This window comes from Diadema antillarum, unplaced genomic scaffold, assembly GCF_040938485.1.
Source record: "Diadema antillarum isolate AM-2024a unplaced genomic scaffold, OU_Dant_1.0 seq00000957_RagTag, whole genome shotgun sequence".
NCBI lineage: Eukaryota > Metazoa > Echinodermata > Echinoidea > Diadematoida > Diadematidae > Diadema > Diadema antillarum.
The window spans coordinates 32,336-53,732 of record NW_027271805.1 but is presented as its reverse complement, the minus strand read 5'-3'; the positions used below and the strand labels follow the sequence as shown (position 1 = coordinate 53,732).

The 21,397-nt window shown below is 40.6% G+C and overlaps 1 protein-coding gene across 3 annotated transcripts in view; it reads right to left on the bottom strand.

Annotated features, from left to right (window-relative positions):
* Positions 1 to 2,589: 2,589 nt before the first annotated feature.
* The window catches only part of LOC139741847 (NGFI-A-binding protein 1-like), a 31,644-nt gene continuing 12,836 nt past the window's right edge, over positions 2,590 to 21,397 (bottom strand). For 2 of the 3 annotated variants that reach the window (XM_071652424.1, XM_071652423.1), the window contains exons 3-8: positions 19,948 to 20,496; positions 19,513 to 19,646; positions 13,938 to 14,064; positions 13,474 to 13,679; positions 6,949 to 7,208; positions 2,590 to 4,783 (exon numbers count right to left, since the gene is read on the bottom strand). In XM_071652424.1, the coding sequence (XP_071508525.1) occupies positions 4,104 to 4,783; positions 6,949 to 7,208; positions 13,474 to 13,679; positions 13,938 to 14,064; positions 19,513 to 19,646; positions 19,948 to 20,496 (1,956 nt within the window). In that variant the 3' untranslated portion in view covers positions 2,590 to 4,103. Of the gene's footprint in view, positions 4,815 to 6,948; positions 7,209 to 13,473; positions 13,680 to 13,937; positions 14,065 to 19,512; positions 19,647 to 19,947; positions 20,497 to 21,397 lie in introns of all 3 variants that reach the window. The other variant, XM_071652425.1, reaches the window with a different exon arrangement.

Here is a 21,397-nt window from a genome sequence, read left to right as displayed (position 1 = left end):
CCAGAATTTCGTTATAACCGTGTTCATTGTAACAGGAGTGCACTACATAACATACCAGAGACAGTATACATGTACTCATTGGCATTACATGTATGTCACTCAATGAATCCATATGCATGGATATGTGGCAATGAAGTTGTGATGGTTTACATCACCAAACTCCATCTAAATTTCTTATATCTTATGCAACATAATCTAATATGGCACATTAATAGCCATTGTTCATTCTGAAAAATCACAAAATACTGTTTTGGTATGATTCGCACACCTGAAATAGATGTAAGTGGAGAAACTTTTCTAAATGGGTTGGAGTAGCATCCTCTTCCTCCAAGAGATAAAAGCAGAAAGTGGAAGAGGAATGGCTTTGCTGAAGCAAGATGGGGATGGCTGTACCATCTTGCCAGATTGATAGGGGTAAATACTGTAACCGAGGCATTATTGGGTGTTCACGTAAAGCATATCAGTACCTTAAGTCAAACTCACATTTGGATATATAATTCTCCACCGACTACAAATCACGGCAGAACAAATTTCCTAAGAGGGTCTTCATCCGCTAAAAGCACTCATTAAAATTGTTCTTTAAAACTTTTACTAAAAATGAAATATTCCAACTTCAGAGTAAGAGAAAAGCTTTGTTCTCTCATCTTGTTCCCACGAAATTGACAAAAAAGTACTTGGGATGAAGAGAGAAAAGGGAAAGGGACAAAGAGAGAGAGAAAGGGGGAGAGAGAGGGGGAGTGGTGTGATGACTAACCATCCCATGGTCCAGTCCGGCATATATCAAGTGTGTGTTGCCATGGGAACCACATAGAGCATGGTCCACCGTAGACTGACCATAAAATGAGTGACTAAAATGGAATGTCCATTTACTGTACAGTAGCTGGCTTTCACTTTGAAGTTGGCACATAAGTACACAAGGCTTCGATACACTTAAAGTTACAAATAACTCTTTTATGTCGCACTTGACAGGTGCATTACAGTAGTATCCAGCAATCTCCCAGAAAGGGAAACAGGACGGGGTTTGTGTTGAAAAAGCCTTTTTCCACAATGCACAGCATCATTTGGACTTAACGACTGGATGAAACTATCTCAGTCATTTTCTTAAGTAAACAATCAGAGCATAAAATACATTCGTAAAAAAAAAAAAAAACACCTTTAATTGCTATTTCTTGGCTTTACCTCGGCAGAGTGAATACAAAATACATTTAAAAAAAATCAGATGGCTGATGGCTGATTAACCTTGCTGCAGCTTTATTTTGATATCTTTAACTTCAAAAACTCTCCCTCATTTTTGTTTTCTGAACCCATGGCTAATGAGAAGAAATTTACAATACAATAAAATACAATCGCATTGATATTTATATAACGCTTTTACACAGCCAATGACTGGTTTCACAGCACTTTACAACAAAATTCAGTTACAGATTGGCATTAAAAAGAAAAGTCTTCGATTCTTTTTGAAAACATCAAGGGATGAGGGAATGCAGACGAACCATGCTGCATACTGCTGGGATCTTGTTCAGTAGTGAACAATGATTTTCATCATTAACATTAGGAGTGAAAATAACCCTTTGTCACAAGAAGAATGATTGTAGATAAGTCTACTGCTGAGCTTCGTGAAGTACAAACAATCATTTCCCCCCCCCCCCCAAAGCCATAGGATTAAATCGCAACAGTCAAAATCTTCAGAAATCATTTCCCTTTTTTTCAGCACCTTAAAAGTCTTCATTTTAAGCCCAACTTCAGTGCTTTCACTAAAAACTGCATACTCCTTTAAGCTGAGGCAGACTGTGAGCAGATATTCACTCTCTCATTTTTGTCAATATTGTAAATTGCAGGGTAAAATAAGAAAATCATGCATTACACAAAGAATATCGATAGTACGTGTACAGCTTTTTTCCCATTACTTTAAGATCACATTCTTTGAGATCCAATATAGCTTACATGCAACATCATATATTTTTTTTTCTCCCATTTATAGGAAAAAGGCACAAAATATAAGTGGACAAGATACACTAGCAACTTAGGCATACATGTACATGTATATACAAGGGAATGATATGCAATTACACATGCTGCATGAAGACTACACTAGATACATGAACCTCACATTGTAGAAAGATAAAAATCTCCCTGCCTACCACTGCTCCAGAAAAGAAATCACTGTATTTCATCTTTCTGCAAATCTTGTAGATTTACCATCTGACAGGCAGGAAATTATTTCTTTGCAGAATTCTTGGTATTGTCAATACCTAGGTGCCATGCACAGAGCAGCATTTTAGATGCATTATGGGATAGCCCAGGAGACAAACGTTCCCCTTTTTTGGCTGCTATATGCACTCAGATCACGTTCCGTCTTCATCCAGGGGTATTTTTTTTTAAAGATTTCTTCGCTTTCCATCATGTGACCAGCACATTGAAGCCTTGCAGTAGTGAACCTTTACTCTAGTGACGACTGCAAATCAGTAAAATTTGAAATTTTAAACTATTTTTTTTTTAAGTTGAATTCTAAGCAAAGAAAAAAGTAGTAACGAAAGAAAAGCAGCCAAAAATTGCATTGACCTGTGAAAGGTTACAGACATGCGCAAGACAATCGGAAGTGGCAATGCACCAATGAATCCCACAGTGCATCTGTGACGGGGCTTTTTAGCATGTGCAGAAGTTTTCTGCTCATTGGCGATACCAAGAATTGTCCCAAGAGTGCACTTCTCATGTGGATTACCAGCTTTAAACAACTACACCACAATCCTCCAGCCCAAGTCACCTTTGACACTGTATATAATCATTTACTATGATTGAAGTTCACTGAATGCTTCGAAAACTTGGTGATTTTTCAGATCTCATATCTCAGACATAATGTGATCTGATTGTCTCTATCTGCATGGTAAAAACAAACAATGAGACAAAGTTCATTAAGCTACCTCATCCTAGTAAAGATGGAATAAGTGCCACATGGAAATCAGAAAACAACATACAACTTGTATGTTCATTGCAACTAAATGGAAGGGCATGCAATCCCAAACATACTCTAATAGTTAAAATTGAATACAGTTTACCTTAGCTTGCAGTATTACTAGTAAACTTTGACAAAAAGTTGTGGCTAATGGGGTAAAAAAAGGACTTGCACAGAGGTTTCAGAGGAATTCTGTGTTGATGGCAATTCTTTGTCAATGTAGAAGAGGGCATGTTACACCTTTTTCAATGGAGATGGCATGTCATGTGGCAAAATCTACATCATTCAATACATGATCATGATGGAACCTTACATGTTTCACATCTGTTCATTTATCACCAAAACAAAAGGAAAACAGGAAAACCAGTTGTTAAAAGAGGGAGGTAAAATTTCAGGGTGACCAGGAAAAGACATGCAGCATGATGACACTCTAATGGTCATACTTTTCCTCTTTAAAAAAAAATAATAACTTTGCAAAATTACCACTGTTCTTTTGTTCCATGCTTTCTGTTGGGATAGCTTTCCATTTATACGGAAAAGAGACTGACTCGGCTCTAAAACCAAACTTGCACAGGGGTGTTATGCACTTAATTTTGTGAAACACAAACACACAACAAGGTGTTAAGGATTCAAAAGAGCTTTGTTAGTTAAACACTATTCAAACAAACGTCCTGGATAATTTTTGTGGGAGGTTTTGACCTGTGAGCTCTGTTGTTCAATCCTCAATGTCTACAGCATGAGAAAGTGACCACATGATCACAGCAGAATAAAACATGACATGACAAAAACAATAGAATACAGTCTGTACATAGTTTTATCACAGATAAAGATGCTTTGTGATATCAACTTTTACAAAAATTCAATGACTATGAAATACTTAGTGGTGCAAAGTGTCATTTCCACAATAAATTCTTTTCTCATATTCTCAACAAATTACAACACCACAGCAGATTAACATCCCTTTACGCTACCTATGTCAAACAATTGTGCATGCCTGTGGAAGCATATCACTTCTCATGACCATCAAAAATGTTTCAAAATTATCTGTGTACAGTCAGACCAACCACCATGGAAGAGGAAAGGCAAGACACTGGGTGTAGCTATCAACAAGGGCAGTTTGTAGTATCCATCAGCCTTTGACAGTCTGCCGCTACAGCGGAAGCCGAGCGGGAATGGGCTGCGGCTGGGAAGTGACCAATTGCTGGTGGTGGTGATGTCCAATCAGAGTATGATTGACGTGGCTCCCATCATTCATGTTAAAACCCATGGTCTGCTGCCGATACTCCCCTAAAGCCTGGGCAACTCGAAACCCTTCATCCATAAGGAGATGTTGCATCATTTGCCGCTGGGCTTTAAAGGCTGTCCTCTTTGGGAGCCCAGTGTGTGGGGATATCTCCTCACCATTGACTGGATTTGGGGATTCCCGCATGGGATGGGCGTAATGCTGTCCATTGCTGATAGCACTCTGATCAGTAGGTGAGTTGTATTGGTTGCCACTCAATGCCTGACTATGGTGCCGTGGTGAGTCTCTCGAGTGACTACTTCCACCACTGTGTTGGTGACTTCTCACATGACTGGGCGGGTGACTAATCTGCTGACTAAGTTCAAGCTTTTCCAAGACAGACAGACCAACCTGGGGTACAACTGGGTGCCGTACAGTCAGTGGGCTACTGTGATGATCAGATCGAAGGTTGCCTGTCTGCAGTGAGTTGTGATTTGTGTGATTATACTGATGGTGTTGTGGGCTCTGGGGCTCATGTGAGTTGTTGGAGTGGGTATACCGGTCCTCAGGATTTGGGTTGGGTGGTGAGGAACACTTGGCTCTCCGATCTGTCAGAGACAGTGGGTCAGAGACAAAGACCTGTTTTTGCTGTGAATTACAGGCCTTGCAAATTGTGAAGAATGATTTGTTTTTCTTCCCACCTTGACTTAACTGAAACTCACAAATTAAACCTCATGACTTAAATTTTTCCTCATTTTAAAAGGAAGGCAGAAACTGTAGGGATTCTGAACTCACAGTTTCCATTTGAAATGGAATGATAAGCTTTTTGGCATCCAACTAATGGAATGTACAATGTAGGTAGTGTACTTAATCTTATGCAAGGAAAAAAAAAAAGAAAGCCAAGCACTACATTTTGCAGTAGGAATACTCTGATGCAAAGAGAATAATGGGCCATACTGTATGCATAAAAAGTAGCAATTGCTTGCGCTAGCCTTTTACTTGAATCTGTATGCATTAAAATAGGCCATTGCTAGCAAGAAAAAGCTTTTGCTAGCAAGCACAAGCAATCGCTTGCTGCCAAAAAGCAGTTGCTTAGAGACCAAGCATTTACTTAAAAATGTACGCATGAAATGGACGTTTTGCTTGTTCTTGCTAGCAATTGTTTACATTTTTCCAAGCTCTGTAAAACGACCTTGAGCTTTTGCTTAACTTGGACATTCACTTTTAAGCATTTCCAGATTCATTAAAAACAAGAGACCCGCGGGGTCTAGCGCTCACCTGAGTATCGCAAGTTCACCTTTCACGCAGTCACTCATCTAAATTATTCACAGCTCTACCAAAATTTGACCAGGCATTCTCAAGTAGAAGATGAAAATGTACAATAAGGGCCCAAATTTTTTTAAGATTGCTTAATTTGGGGAGATTGGGGCCTCCTGGGCCCCTCTGGGTGGGGCATGGTGTTGCCCATTGTGATAAATTGAGATCCTGACCCCCTAGGGATGCTACCTGCCAAGTTTGATGAAAATCCATCATGATGTTTTCAGGAAGAAGATGAAAATGTACAATTAAGGCCCCCATTTGGACCTTCCCAACCAACCCCCCCCCCTGCCCCCAAGAGGGGCACCCCTGGATCTCCTATGAACAAACTTGAAACTACAGTCATTAATGTACTCACTCATAGTATTATCTTAGCCTTATAACTTCTGATTCTAGAGAAGATTTTTAAAGATTCCTTCATTGTGGGGGTTTGGGCCCCCCTGGGGGCCCCCTAGGTGGGGCATGGTGCCCATTTTAACAAATTGAGATCCTAACCCCCAAGGGATGCTACCTGCCAAGTTTGGTGAAAATGGGTCATGGGGTTCTCAAGAAGAAGATAAAAATGTACAATTTAGGCCCCATTAGGACCCCTCCTCACCCCCCTCCCCTGGGTCCTAAGGGGGGCACCCCTGATTCTGCCATGTGCAAACTTAAAACTACAGTCATCAATATATTAACTCATAGTATTAACTTAGCTCTATCACTTCTGGTTCTAGAGAAGAAGATTTTTACAGATTCCTTAACTTTTTTTTTTTTTTTTGGGGGGGGGGGGGGTTGGGGCCCCCTGGGGGCCCCCTGGGTGGGGTATGGTGCCCATTTTAACAAATTGAGTTCCTAACCCCCTAGGGATGCTACCTGCCAAGTTTGGTGAAAATGGGTCATGGGGTTCTCAAGAAGAAGATAAAAATGTACAATTTAGGCCCCATTAGAACCCCTCTTCATCCCCCCCCCCCCTCCCCTGGGTCCCAAGGGGGGCACCCCTGATTCTGCCATGAACAAACTTGAAACTACAGTCATCAATGTACTAACTCATAGTATTAACTTAGCTCTATCACTTCTGGTTCTAGAGAAGAAGATCTTTACAGATTCCTTAATTTTTGGGGGGTTTGGGCCCCCCTGGGGGCCCCCTGGGTGGGGCATGGTGCCCATTTTAACAAATTGAGTTCCTAACCCCCTCGGGATGCTACCTGCCAAGTTTAATGAAAATCGGTCTTGGGGTTTTCAAGAAGAAGATGAAAATGTAAAAAGTTTACGCATGACGCATGACGCACGACGCACAACGCACGACGGGCACCGGAAGAAGGGCGATCGCAATAGCTCACTGAGCTAAAAGGCCAAAGTTGTGCAGGAGTGGTAGAACTCTACTAGAATGTTCTCGTAAACTGTATGGGAAACTTTTTAGTTTCAAGAAGGCCACATGCAGCAAATGCCAACAAACAGTATGTGACATACTCACCAGGATGTGGCTGTGATTGCTGCTGCGGTGCAAGATGTTGCGGGAGTTGCTGCTGCTGGTTTGGCTGTTGGTGTTGTGGCTGTTGTTGTTGTTGGGGTGGAGGAGGTGGTGGTGGCTGCTGTGCCTGTTGTTGTGGTTGTTGAGGTTGTTGCTGCTGCTGGTCATCATGCAAGAGACTGTTGGCACCATCAGAGAGTAAGTCTTCTTCATCAATGTCATCTTCATCACGACCTTCTGCTTTTGCCTTGGCCACATAATATCTATTAGGCAGATATATTGTACTTGGAATCTTAACACACATGTAGCTAGATATATTTGTAAAGCCAGACATCTTTGGTCTACATCTGTTTTGCTTCATACCCTTTCATGCAGACACATTAAATGCAAACAAACAAAATTTTGAAAACCAGGAGCACAACAACAATCACCATTCTTCAAGTTGCTAAATGATATAGCCAGCTCATTACGCTATACTGTATATGTAGTATGGACAAATACACATTAGAGGTGTATGACTGTGTGACCTTGCATTTCAATTCACGTCTGGAAACAAACCAAAACATCATCACAAAACTCTCAGTCCTAGTCATTTGTAATACTATCATTTATCACTCTCATAATTCAAAGATATCAATATCTTTCAAATGTTTTTGCCAAATTTAAAAACCTTAATACATGATTGTGCCAAATTAAATGTACCGAATACTATTATCCTACAAAGGGCAGCCTACGTAGTAGGTTGCCTACACAAGTGGCATATTCCAATTAATTGTGCCTTGGTCGAATCACGCTAGGGCCATTCTCACTGGGAAAATTTGCGAGGTGAAACTTTGCGAAATTACAAAACGTGTCCATTCACACTACAACGAAACTTGCAAAATTATGCACCCAGTGAGTAACTAGAACTATCACTCATTGTGATTAATATACCCCCACCCACAACTGAGGAAATTAGCTCAACCAGGATTTTTTAAAACTTTTTAATGAAAAAAAAAATTACCAAGGCAATGCACTGTCCAACAGTAAATAAATGTATTGCTCACTGTTAGTCAAATGTCCCACATCTCAAGTCTAGTGCTCAAAAACTGAGTGAGCAAGATAAATAAACTGACGATTTCTATGGTTTTTATTAAAAATTGTATAACCACGGCGCAACACAATGTTGGATATTAAGAAAAAAATGAAGTTTTGCACAACTATATATGTATCATAGCCATCACATGTGCCAAATTTCAAGCCAAATGCTAACAGGATGAGGGGCTTAGTTGAATTCAAAATATTAGTGTATCATTTTCATTCAAAATATACTGTTACCATGGCAACACATTTTCAACACTGACGAAAGAGTTTTTGCACATCTAGGTAATGTAGAGGTAACATGTGCCAAATATGAAGCCAAAACGCTCTAAACATAGAGAGTAAGAATCTAATTGAAATGTTTGTATGATTTTCATTCAAAATGCACTGTTACCATGGCAACACACTGTTCGAAAATGATGAAATACAAAGTTTGCATATCTCTGTACTACAATGGTTGCATATCTCTGTACTACAATGGTTGCATGTGCCAAATTTCAAGCCAAATGCTCAAAGACTGAGGGAGTTACCTGAATCCACAATATTTTTATATTGATTTTCATTCAAACTATGCTGTTACCATGGCAACACAATGATTAACAATGACGAAAGGTTAAGTTTGCACATCTACATACCATAGTGGTCAGGTGTGCCAAATTTCAAGCTAAATGCTCAAAGACTGAGGGAGTTGGCGGAATCCACATGCTTTTTGGTGAAAAATTGTTGTTACCATGGCAACGCATTGTTCAAAAATAATGACAGATTAAGTTTGAACATCTATATGCTATAGTGGTCACCTGTGCCAAATTTCAAGCCAAATGCTCAAAGACTGAGGGAGTTAACTGAATCCAAACTATTTTTGCATGATTTTCATTCAAAACATACTGTTACCATGGCAACACATTGATCAACAATGACCAAAGACTATGTATGCTCATCTACGTACTACAGTGGTCACATGTGCCAAATTTCAAGCTTAATGCTCAAAGACTGAGGTAGTTACCTGAATTCACAATATTTTTGTATGCATTTTAGTGAAAAGCTGCTGTTACCATGGCAACCCATTGTTCACCACTGAAGACAGATTAAGTTTGCACATCTATATGCTATAGTGGTTGCATGTGCCAAATTTCAAGCCAAATGCTCAAATAGTGAGGGATTTAACTGAATCCACGATATTTTTGTATGATTTTCATTCAAAATATGCCGTTACCATGGCAACGCATTGATCACCACTGACGAAAGATTACCTTTGCACATCTACGTACCACAGTGGTAATGTGTACCAAATTTCTAGCTAAACGCTTGAAGACTAAAGAAAGTTAGCTGAATCCACAATATTTTTGTATGTTTTTTTGTTAAAAAAAGCTGTTACCATGGCAACGCATTGTTCATCACTGACGAAAGATTAAGTTTGCACATCTATATACTATAGTGGTCATGTGTGCCAAATTTCAAGTCAAATGCTCTAAGACTGAGGGAGTTAACTTCATCCACAATATTTTCGTATGACTTTCATTCAAACTATGCTGTTACCATGGCAACACATTGATAAAAAATGACGAAGTAGTAAGTATCCACATCTACATACAATAGTGGTCACATGTGCCAAATTTTAAGCCAAATGCTTGAAAACTGAAGGAGTTAGGCTAATCCACACATTTTTGTATGATTGGTAAAACAAAATTCTGTTGCCATGGCAACAGATTCATCACCACACACATCAAATGTGTTTTGCACAAATATACATTACATTGATCGCATATACCAAATTAAAACAGAATTGCTACAAAACTAAGAGATTAGAGCAATCCACAACATTTTGTAAGATTTATATGAAAATCTTCCGTTGCCATGGCAACGCATTATGAAATAATCACGAAAAAGGTCTCTTGCACATCTGCCTGTGCTAGCGGTCACACATGCCAAATTTGAAGTTGATTGCTCCAAAAATGAGAAAGTTGTTCGATCCACAAGTTTTTATGAAAATATGCCGTTGCCATGGCAACGCATTATGCGATACTAATAAAAAAGGTGTCTTGCACATCTACCTTTGATAGCAGTCACACAAGCCAAATTTGGGGTCAATTGCTCAAAAAATGAGAGAGGAGTTCGATCCACTACATTTTGCTAGATTTTTAAAAAATTTGCCGTTTCCATGGCAACGCATTATGTGATACTAACGAAAAAGGTGTCTTGCACATCTACCTTTGATAGTGGTCACACATGCCAAATTTGGGGTCAATTGCTCAAAAAATGAGAGAGGAGTTCGACCCACAAGATTTTGCAACGGACCGACCGCCTGACCGCCCGACCGCCCGCCCGACCGCCCGCCCGACCGCCCGCCCGACCGACCGCCCGACCGACCGACCGACCGACCGACCGGCCACCCGACCTCAGGATGATTCCTATATACCCCCCCTACACACTATGTGTGGGTGGGGGTATAACTAGCAAAATTTTTCAACGAACTTCACATGCGCGAAGATGATCCCAGCATGCCATTTAGTTTGGCACAGGTTTAATACTCTTCTGTCGTACAGCTGCACGTATTGTAAACCACAACCATACAATGGGTGATTTCAAGTTCGGTGCTAGTGCTAGTGCTAGTGCTGAGATAGCACTAGCACCGGCGATAAAACCGAACTTGAAATCACGTCGGTGTTGGGAGTTGACCTCAAAATTATGACGTATTTCCGGTTGCTGGTGTTTGGCTCGGTGTTGAATGTCGTCTGCTGAACCGAGCTCCGCCGTTTGTGTTAGCGATTTACGTGCTTTTTCGCCATTGACTAACACTAGCCCCTAGGGATTAACATTTTCGTCATTTCAAGTTCGGTGCTGGTGTTAGCGTTGCCGTGCGAGACTCTTATTCACGTCCATAATAGATGCACGTTTTACGTGCAAAGTCTATGCTAATACAGTGGTCGCCCACGAAACGTACACGAACACTCTCGACATGGCTTCATAAATCTGAGCCTGGGAGCAAAATTAAGATAGTTGTATTTTTGGGAGTGGATGAAATTTGTGGCATTTTAATATGACTTCCTCACTACATGTATGTCTCTAAAACTACGCAATTTTGGCTACATCTTTTAATATTTGACTGTAATCACGCGCAATAACTTTTTTCGTCGCGCAATTACCGCGGAGCTCGCGGTGCTGTGATTCCAACACCTAGTGCTGGTGATCGATAATTTTGATCGGTATCGCCTCGTTAATCTGACCGTCGGTGTTGGAGCTCGATTTAACGCTATTATTCGTGGGCTAGCACTAGTACTAACACTAGCACCGAACTTGAAATCACCCAATCACTATATCCCATGCATTTGTTTCAGGGTGTATTTCAATATACATCTGACTTCTAGGCCCCCTACTCTAGTTTCTTCCTCAAATATGTTGTTACTTTGTTGGTCGTACACATGGTTACAGGAAAGTTACTCAAATGTTCATAGTTCCATAATACATGATCATCAGATTCCACCATATCCAAGAAGAGAATGAACGTTGAAATAGATTGTTTTTTTTTAGGTATTTGAGTCAACAGCAAGAAGAGATTTATACGAAATTTGTATTGATGCTGCTGTTGTTCTTCCCACATCGTACGCAGCTGTATCAGGCTTGCCATCATCAGTGTGGTCAATATGCCGATGTCATTCATGTACAAAGAGGTTCTATTAACCCTAACTTACCTAGGCTATTTAGCAAGCTTGAATTCCCGGGGGGGGGGGGGGGGGGGGGCATTATGGCCCCTCCTTAAGATCTCGGCCGTTGATCGCGCGATCGCCGCAAAATTTTGCATGAACATTAAGCCGGATGTAATCTACAAGACTGTTAAGTTAAATTTTCAAAAAAATTGTATTTTCTATTTTATATTAATTAATTATGCAAATATATGCAAAAAACCTCATTTTCGTCTGTAATTGGCTTATAAAAGCTTATGGAATGCTGATTTTTGCTGTAAATATTCCTAGTGACATTCCGAACATTTGTGCGTCAAAAAAATTTCAGTATCAAAATTAATTTCTCATGTTTTTTATTGTTTTATCATTGTTTTATTTATTTCTTTGTTTTTTTGAACTTTTGTTTTTGTTGTTTTTTTTCAGCAGAATTTGTCATACACATCTTTAAAAGCATAATTATACTGTAATAAAATCATTTCAGCCATTAAAATTAAAAATATGAATCTTTATATGAATCAATTGAAAAAACACAATTTGTATTGACTTTGTACACAAAATCACGTTTTTGAGCAATTTTGGGGTTGACGAAAATTTTTTGAAGGGGCGTGGCTTCGGAACGGTATGCCCGGGCGCGACAAATTTGGTCTCAAAAGTTGCGCGAGACTTGAAAGTAAAAAGTCAGCGAGCGGCACGGTCAAAAAATTTTGCGCCGCGGAATGGTCGCGCAATTCGTCGAGGGAGGGGCCATTATGGCCCCCCCCGGTAAGTTAGGGTTAAAGGATCTATAGAACCTGTTCATGTTCTTGCAGATTTTCTCCTCCCTCCACCCCACTGTCCTTACGAACTCTCTCTTGATTTCGTCATACCCTCAAAATTTAATCTTGCCTCCACATGTAACCAGAGACATCTCATATCATTTGTCGTTCAAGTTGCTGATATTCCTTTCTGTTAGCACTATAGGATGACAAATACTACAACTACAGTAACCAAGACGATTGACTCTTGAGAACGATGTAAACAAAATTTAATCATTAGCATTTACAAGAGAGTGTCAATAATGTACTGGCTATTTGAGATGTATCCCTTTCTTCTAATAAAGTAGTAGGCCCAAATGCTATGGTATCAGCAGCACTGCGAAAACCCCCCACCTTCATAACACCCCTATCGGACATACACATTCACAATTCGTGCTGAGTTTTGAGCAGTGAACAGGAAGAGTGCAGAAGTCACGTGACAAACTTCATGATTTTTCTGCAGTGAGCATTCACATCACAAATCACGGACACAAACTTCGCACTCCAGATTGCCAATTTTCTGTCATAGTTTCAGGGGGCGTGTCGTAAAACTGCCTAGCAACTTTCACCAAAACTAAACAAAATTTTTCGCTTCGCAAATTTTCACTTGCAATGTGAACAGCCCTATTGTCACAAAAAGTCCTCCTCTTATCTAGCTATTGTTTATGCCATACATTTAGCGATGCTAATTTTTGGCAAATCAGGACTTCCCAATTATCTTGTAAGTAGTTGAATTCGCGATCGTGGAGTATAGTAATGAAGGACAACACGTAAACGTGCATGTCACAGTCATGTCAAGATCAGAGTTTATAGTTCTGGATGTTGTTATATTGGTGAATAGCACAAGACTCGTGAAATTCGCTAAAACACAAACCTTATGAAATATACAGGGCATACAGTATAAGAACAAAAGCCTACAGCATTCACTGCAAACCAAAGGAAATTCAATATTGCAGGATGAGAGGGGGCTTCACCTGTCTGAGCGTTTCTGCTTCTTAATAACGTCTGTCTGCTCTGTCATGTAGGCTAGCTGCTGAGTGGTCAACTTCTCCAGCTCCAGTTGGAGGTCGTAAACTTTCTGGAGGTCGCTCTCTGACTTGGCGATAGAGATCTTCGCTTTCAGGTCGTACTGCTGGTTCTTGATGCTGGCTAGGAGTGTGGAAATCTCGTTCATCCTTTCCTATGCCAGACATAAATGTATTAGAGTAAGGACATTCTAACATAATTGTCACTGCAGGCTTTATTGCCTTAAAAAAAAAGAAAGATGTAGCACGGGTAAATATGACACTTGTATTCCTATCATGCTACATGAGACACAGTTGCAGCATATAATGCAATGATGACCTTAAAACTGGAGGAAGCTAGGAAATTTGTGGCATCAAACAAAATTTATCTTATATAAATCTACTAACTTTCATAAATATACATATATTTTTACCTCTCGTCTAATCTTCATGATTTCAGCTTGTACTGTTCTTGGGTTTGGATTGAGTTCTGCTTCGTTGCTCAACTTAGCTCTCTTGCTCTTGGACCGTCCCTTGGAAGATCCTTTCACCTTGGTCGATCTGCCAAAATTATCATTTCAAATAGTGGCTAAAGGTGAATACCTGCAATACATCTTCTGTGTACTGTAAAAGTGGAAATTTTCACAGTGTTGAAATTTTTGCGCATTTCGCACAACCACAAACTAGCGCGAAAATAAAAGCACACGAATATTTTTGCTTGCCAATGACCAATGTTCCTGTACTTGGTGTCTTGATTCCGCGGAATTAAAAACACGCGAAACTCTTCTTTCCCGGCCAAGCACGAAAAATTAGTCACACGAAAATATCCACTTTTACAGTATTACTGTCTCACTTTTAATGTACATATTATTGTTTGAATTTCATTTTTGAATTATTTCGTTTCAGGTTTAAACTGATCATTAGTTTCTCTGAGTACTCCAGGGCCCCGTTTTATCAAAACACAAAATCGATTCTATATGTCCTTACCACACAGGCTGCCATAGACTTACAGTTGAAATCGACTATATAATCAATTTTAACTCTTCATAAAACAAGGCCCTGGTTGGGCTGAATGTTGAGTAACTCATCATAAAACAATCAACATTTATCTAGCGAAAGGTGTATGGTAACCACATACTACAGGTTTCTCCCATATTGTAGAATTGACCTTCCTGTGTTGATATTATACAAATAACGCACAGGTCTGAGTGCGTCCGTTGGAATTGTGTGCATAAGGTAACTATGGAATGCTTAACCCACGAGGTGAAGCCGAGTGGGTTAAGGCTAAATTCCATAGTTACCTCATGCACACTATGTTCCAACTGACGCATGAAAAGACATGTGCATCATCTGATTTATAGAATGGGTAATTTTCTTGCCAAAAACCCATTTTTCTATTGTGTTACCCGATGACAAAATTACTGGATGCATTTCCTTTTGGCTTGGCATAGACGAAAGCTCGAAAGCCATGCATCAGTTTTTACTGGACGCATGGCCAGCAATGCATCAGTAAATACTGATGCATGGTTGTTTTAGCCAATAGGCGTCTCATATTGAGTGCGCGAACGCTTGCTTAGTGCGCGAACCTTTGTTACAAGTACGCGTACTCTTGCTACAAGTGCGCGATAACATGTATACCACTGTGACTCAGCGTGCGGTAAAGTAAAAATCAACACATAGCTCTCGACCAATGAGATCGCAGGATTCTCGCTACCCATTCTATAATGAGAAATTATAAACATGCGTTTTCAAAAAGTGTGTTTTTTCCTTCCATGAAGCTGACAAAATAGCATGATGCACACAGCAAATGCTATTTGCTTTTGTAACCTTCGTGTAACAGGAATCAGTGGTCTAGTGTGCAGCATAAAGAAAACTAGAAATGTCGCTAAGGCGACTGGTATGCCTCCGCCATAATGCATGATTCTCCTAATAGGTCTATAGTACATGTGGACAATGTGTGATTACATTTTCACAAAATTGGCAAAATATTAAAATGACAAGTTTGTCACAAACGTGTTGAGTGTTCACCTTCCTTGACCTAGGTTTAATTGGATGAATAGGAGAGCATGTATTTGGGGACTTAAGGACTTTAACTTGACTTTGACCCATTCATAAGTTTATGCATTGACTAATTTTCAAGGTATGGAGAAAAAGTGCAATTTCTGTATTGAAAAGTCCATTGTTACCATTTTCATCTGGCCTTTGACCCTAAAATTCATAAGATAATCACTGTCAGGCAGAACATGCATAAATATGTAGAAAGTTTCAAGATAACTTGAGCCACTTCCGGGATATGGAGGAAAAAGTTAGTTCAGCACTTTCCCTTGATCTTTGACCTTTTGACCTTTGAGGCAAAAAAAAGAGAGAAAGTTTCCAGAGAATCTCTATTAGGTTATACATGCATACACCAAGTGTAAAAAAAAAATAATCCTGCTGGCATTGCATAAATATGAGGGAAATAGTAAAATTTTGAAGTGTTGCCCTTGACCTTTGACCCCTGACCTTTGACCCCATGAACCCTAAATTCTCTAGATAATCACTGCCAGTCAGTACACGTATATATACTATGTTCCATGAAGATACCTTGAACAATTTCCAAGTTAAGGAGAAAAAAGTGAAGTTTTAATATTTTTACTTGACCTTTTGATCTTTGACCTCATGACCCCAAACTTTCACCAGAGAATCTGAATTGGGTAACACATGTATACAATAAGTTTCAAGAAAATATCTTCAGGCATTGCAAAGATATGGTGGAAATAGTGAAATTTTACATATTTGACCTTGACCTTTTGACCTTGAGTATGTGCACCCTAAAGTTGATAGGCACAACTTCACCCCCTAATACACATACATGCCAAGTTTCATTAGGATACCTCAAAAGGTTTTTTAGTTACGCTGTCCACAAAATTCATTACAGACGGACGGACAACCCGAAAACATAATGCCTCCGGCACCACTTCGTGGCGGAGGCATAAAAAGGTGTTGATATATTGCACTTGCAGGCTGTCAAGCATTACATGCCTACGTACAAACATCCTCCTGTGAACTATGCAACATGCAGTAACTCTGTATTGCATATTTTGTTCAAGTGTGCATTTCTAATATTTCTGTGTTGCTTTTGCTGCTGTTGAACATTCTTGTTGTTTTGGGTGAACACCTGTGTGTCTTCTGTTTGGTCACCATATTTTCCTGGTACACACAGCCCAATAAATAGTGTCTGTGTCGTAACATTGTCATGTTACCTCGAGTTTGTTTTTTTAAGTGAAGTACTGTTAATAGTATGCTCTGTATTATATCAGCATCATCATATCAAAGGACAAGTTCACCTTCATAGACATGTGGATTGAGTGAATGCAGCAATATTAATAGAGCACATCAGCAAGACTTTGAGGAAAATCAGACAATTGAATTTTTGAAGTTTCTGCTGAGTCACTGCTGGATGAGAAGACTACTACAGCTTGTGATGTCTCATGAGTACAACGATATAAAGAAAATATAAGGACAATTCAAGATATTTTCACTTTTCTCGCATAATAAACGAACATTTGACTTCCCTCTTTCAGAAGGCAAGGGGAATAATATTACCCTTAACATACGTCAGTTACGAGTCAAGGAAATGTGCACTTTTTTCAAAAAGTAAAATTTTGTGAAATTCTCTTTATATTTTCCTTATATCGTTGTACGCAAGTGACATCATACACTCTAGCTAACTCCTCTCAGGAGGAGTTAGCTAATGCTTTAGCCCTACTTAGGAGTGGAAAGGCCCAAGGTCCGGACAACATCCCACCGGAATTCCTTATTCATTGCGGGGTCAAATGTCAGAAGTGGTTAACAGATTTCTATTCTTGCTGTTTCACCAACCAAGTCATCCCTAAGATATGGAGAAAAGCCACTGTAATTGCTCTCCCAAAACCAAACAAACCAGTTGATGACCCCAAGAGCTACAGACCAATCTCCCTTCTCTGTGTCCCTTACAAGCTTCTGGAACGTCTCCTTCTGGCGAGGATAGAACCTGTGGTTGACCCACAATTACCAGATGAACAAGAGGGCTTCCGCCATGGTCGGAGTACAGTCCACCAAATTGTCAAGCTGACCAATGACATCGAAGACAGCTTTGAGAAGAATCACAAAGCCGGCGCCATCTTTGTCGACCTCACTGCAGCCTATGACACTGTGTGGCACCAGGGTCTGACTCTGAAATTATTAAAGACAATCCCTGATCACCACATGGTGAGGTTCCTCTGCAACATTCTAGCCAATAGGAGGTTCGTTCTGAAGACTAGTGATGGACAGTCCAGCAGACCACGCCAACTGCGGAATGGAGTTCCTCAAGGCTCTGTACTATCCCCCTTGCTCTTCAACATACACATCAGTGACATCCCCTTCACAACCTCACGACAGTATGGCTATGCAGATGACCTTGCCCTTCTTCACTCTGACAGAGCCTGGTCAAATGTAGAGAATACCCTCACTGCAGATATGTCGCAAATCGCGAAGTACTTCAGGATCTGGAGACTCAAGATTAGCATGTCCAAGACAACGGTAACAGCCTTCCACCTGAACACCAAGGAGGCTAATCGGCAACTCAGTGTCATTCTTGATGGAACACCTCTTCCATACAATGCTACACCAACCTACCTTGGTGTGAAGTTGGATAGGCAGCTGACTTACAAGGAACAACTCAAGGCCATAAGTGGAAAAGTGTCTTCACGTAACAACCTCCTTCGCCGACTTGCAGGCTCAAAATGGGGTGCCAGTGCAACCATTCTCTGCACTAGTGCACTAGCACTGGTATACAGTGCCGCGGAATACGCCTCCCCTGCGTGGTGTAGGAGCTCTCACACCAGGAAACTTGACTCAGTTCTGAATGACACCATGAGATTAATTACAGGATGTCTCCGGCCTACACCAACAGAATTCCTACCTGTTCTCTCAGGCATCGCTCCCGCCCCCATGTGCCGAGAACATCACACACATACTGTAGGCTGGTCACCAAGGCCTCCAGCAACCCGGACGACCTCCTCCACGACGTAGTTGAGGGCTCTTTAACTCTGGGTCAGCGGCATCAGCGACTGAAGTCTCGCCACCCTTTCTCCCGCCATGCAGCAACGCTGAGAGGATCAGACTTCAACATCTGCCAGACATGGAGAACAAGCTGGGAAGACACCCAACGACCTGCCCAACTTGTTGTCACGCCCAATATATCTGTCCCCCCAGGAGCAAACCTCCCAAGGAGTGAGTGGGTGTCTCTAAATCGGATTCGAACCGGAGTTGGGCGTTTCAATGCAGCCATGCATCGTTGGGGGCTACGCCCGTCAGCAGCTTGCCAGTGTGGTGCACCACAACAGACTGCTCAACACATCTTGAGTGAGTGCCCTGATCTCCGCCCTCCTGACAACATGGACCCGACACACCCTACTCCACAGACTGTAACTTGGCTACAACAACTGAGGGACATTATTTAGCTGCTGCTGCCTCATAAGCAAGAAGAAGATACACTCTAGTAGTCTTCTCATCCAGAAGTGACTGTGCAGATACTTTAAAAATTCATAACTTTTGAACTGATTGTCCGATTTTCCCTAAACTTTCACTGATGTGTTCCAATAACATTGCTGCATCCACTCAATCCACATGTATATGAAGGTGGACTTGTCCTTGATCAAATGATCAAATGATCCAATGATACATAGACCACTTTAGCATAAACATGTTATATTGTTTGTAATTGTTTGTTTTTTTTCTTTGAGTAATCCACGTCCTACAAGCATGCTTTTTTTTGTGAAACACTCTTTCCATCATCATATTCCCTTTATTTTGTTTCAATGACAAAGTGTGCACTGTTCTTTTTTATTGCTACAATACCATTCATATATATTTTGCATTATATCCCACTATTTGTCATTCCGAATGGCTAAAAATGATGGAAAAATAAATTGAACTGAATAGAACTGAATTGAACTTTTCAGTTGTCCAACCCATAGTGGCCACCAACCAATGTGAGATTCTTACCTTGATTGTCCATGTCTGTACTGGTAGCCACTGTCTCTCACAACTTGTCTGGCAAGAGGAAAGAGTTTGTCCCTTTGCAAGATGAGATGCGGGTCTAGATTACACAGCTGGGTTGCAGCTTCATTCACTGTCACCTTAGGGCAAAATGATAACACAAATTCATTGATATTTATAAACTCTGATAGAAATTTGAAAGCTCTTAGTGTTCAAACTTGCCTGCTTCTGTTGCTCAGGGCCTTCAAATGACATCTTTGGAAAGACCCTTTTTGCTCTTTGTCATAGAATCAAATAAAGCTACTGTTCCATGCCATGATGTTTATAGATTCATATTCAGGTGGAATTATCTCAGAGCTGATATATGCAGCAGTGCTAAGAACATATGAAGCCTTTGCCATTCATTTGTGATGTTACACAAATCATAGTTCTTGCACTTACCTCATGCAGAGTGAGTGGTTTCTCCAACTTCCGCTTAGAGTCAAAACGCCCATAGATGCTGGCCCACTTTTGGATCTCCTCCATCCTGTTTGGGTGGTCTGGACTCATGCTGAGAATGTACTCTACTTCCCTGGTGATCTTCTTGGTTGGTGGAAGGTGGGATGGCCCTTCAGCACGAATCACCTGCTCTGCAGTAGCCCGCAAATTGTTAATCATCTCCCGGTTCAGGGTAGGGTTATCAAGACGACCAATAGGTGCTGAATTGAAAGCCGCTGGGGAGGGGGAGGACAAAGTACCAGCTGGCCTATAACCTGGAGGCGTGGAGGAGATTTGCTGAGATGAGCCAGGTGAGGATCGATTGTTAGAAGCTGATGATGTTGAAGGAGGGTGACCAGGAGATGATGATGAAGAGACAGGTGTGTTGGTCTGTGGCCACCTGTTAGAAGGATGATGCACTCCAAGACTGCCATGAGGCTGTAAGTTCACAGCCAAAGAAATGTCCATGTTTGTCAGTGAAGGATGATGAGTTTGCTGTGCAGCCAGAGGTTCCTGGAAAAAGACAACAACAGAATACAAGACTAGAAATGTCGCTATGGCGACTAGTATGCCTCCATCATAATGCACGGTTCTCCTTATAGGTCTATAGTACATGTACATGTACTGGACAATGTGTGATGACAGTTTCATACAACTGGCGATGTTTGTCGCAAATTTGTTCAATGGTCACTTTCCTTGAGCTACAGGTTTCATTAAATGGATGGCTACAATTGTATACTGAGAACAGGTATTTAGGGGTTTCAGGATTGTACTTGACCTTTGACCCTTTCATAAGTTAATGAAGTGAGTAATCTCCATGGAATGGAGAAAAAGTGTAATATCTACTTTAAATAGTAAAATTTTAGCATTTTAATCTGACCCCTGACCTTTGAGCCCAAGACCCTAAAATTCCCAAGAGAATCACCGTCAGGCAGTACATGCACAGATATATATAAGTTTCATGCTGATACCTTGGGTTACTTCGTAGATACACAAGTATGGAAGAATTTAAGCATTTTCATTTGACCTGTGATCTTTTGACCTTTGACCATTTGGCCAAAAACATTCCAAGAGATTCTCTATTGGGTAATACATGTATACACTAAGTTTCAAGAAAATAACTTCAGGCATTGCATAGATATGAGGGAAATCATGAAATTTGAGCATTTTGACCTTTGACCTTGAGTATGTGCACCCGAAAGTTGAAAAACACAACTTTGTCCACTCTCGCATACTTGTATAAATGCCAAATTTCATTAGGATACCAAAATGTTTTTTGAGGTTACCCTGTCCACAAAATTGATTACGGACGGAAGAACAGACAGATGGGTGGATGGACATCCTGAAAACATAATGCCTCTTCCGACACTTCATGGCAGAGGCATAATGATGATAAAAACAAGAATGAGATCCA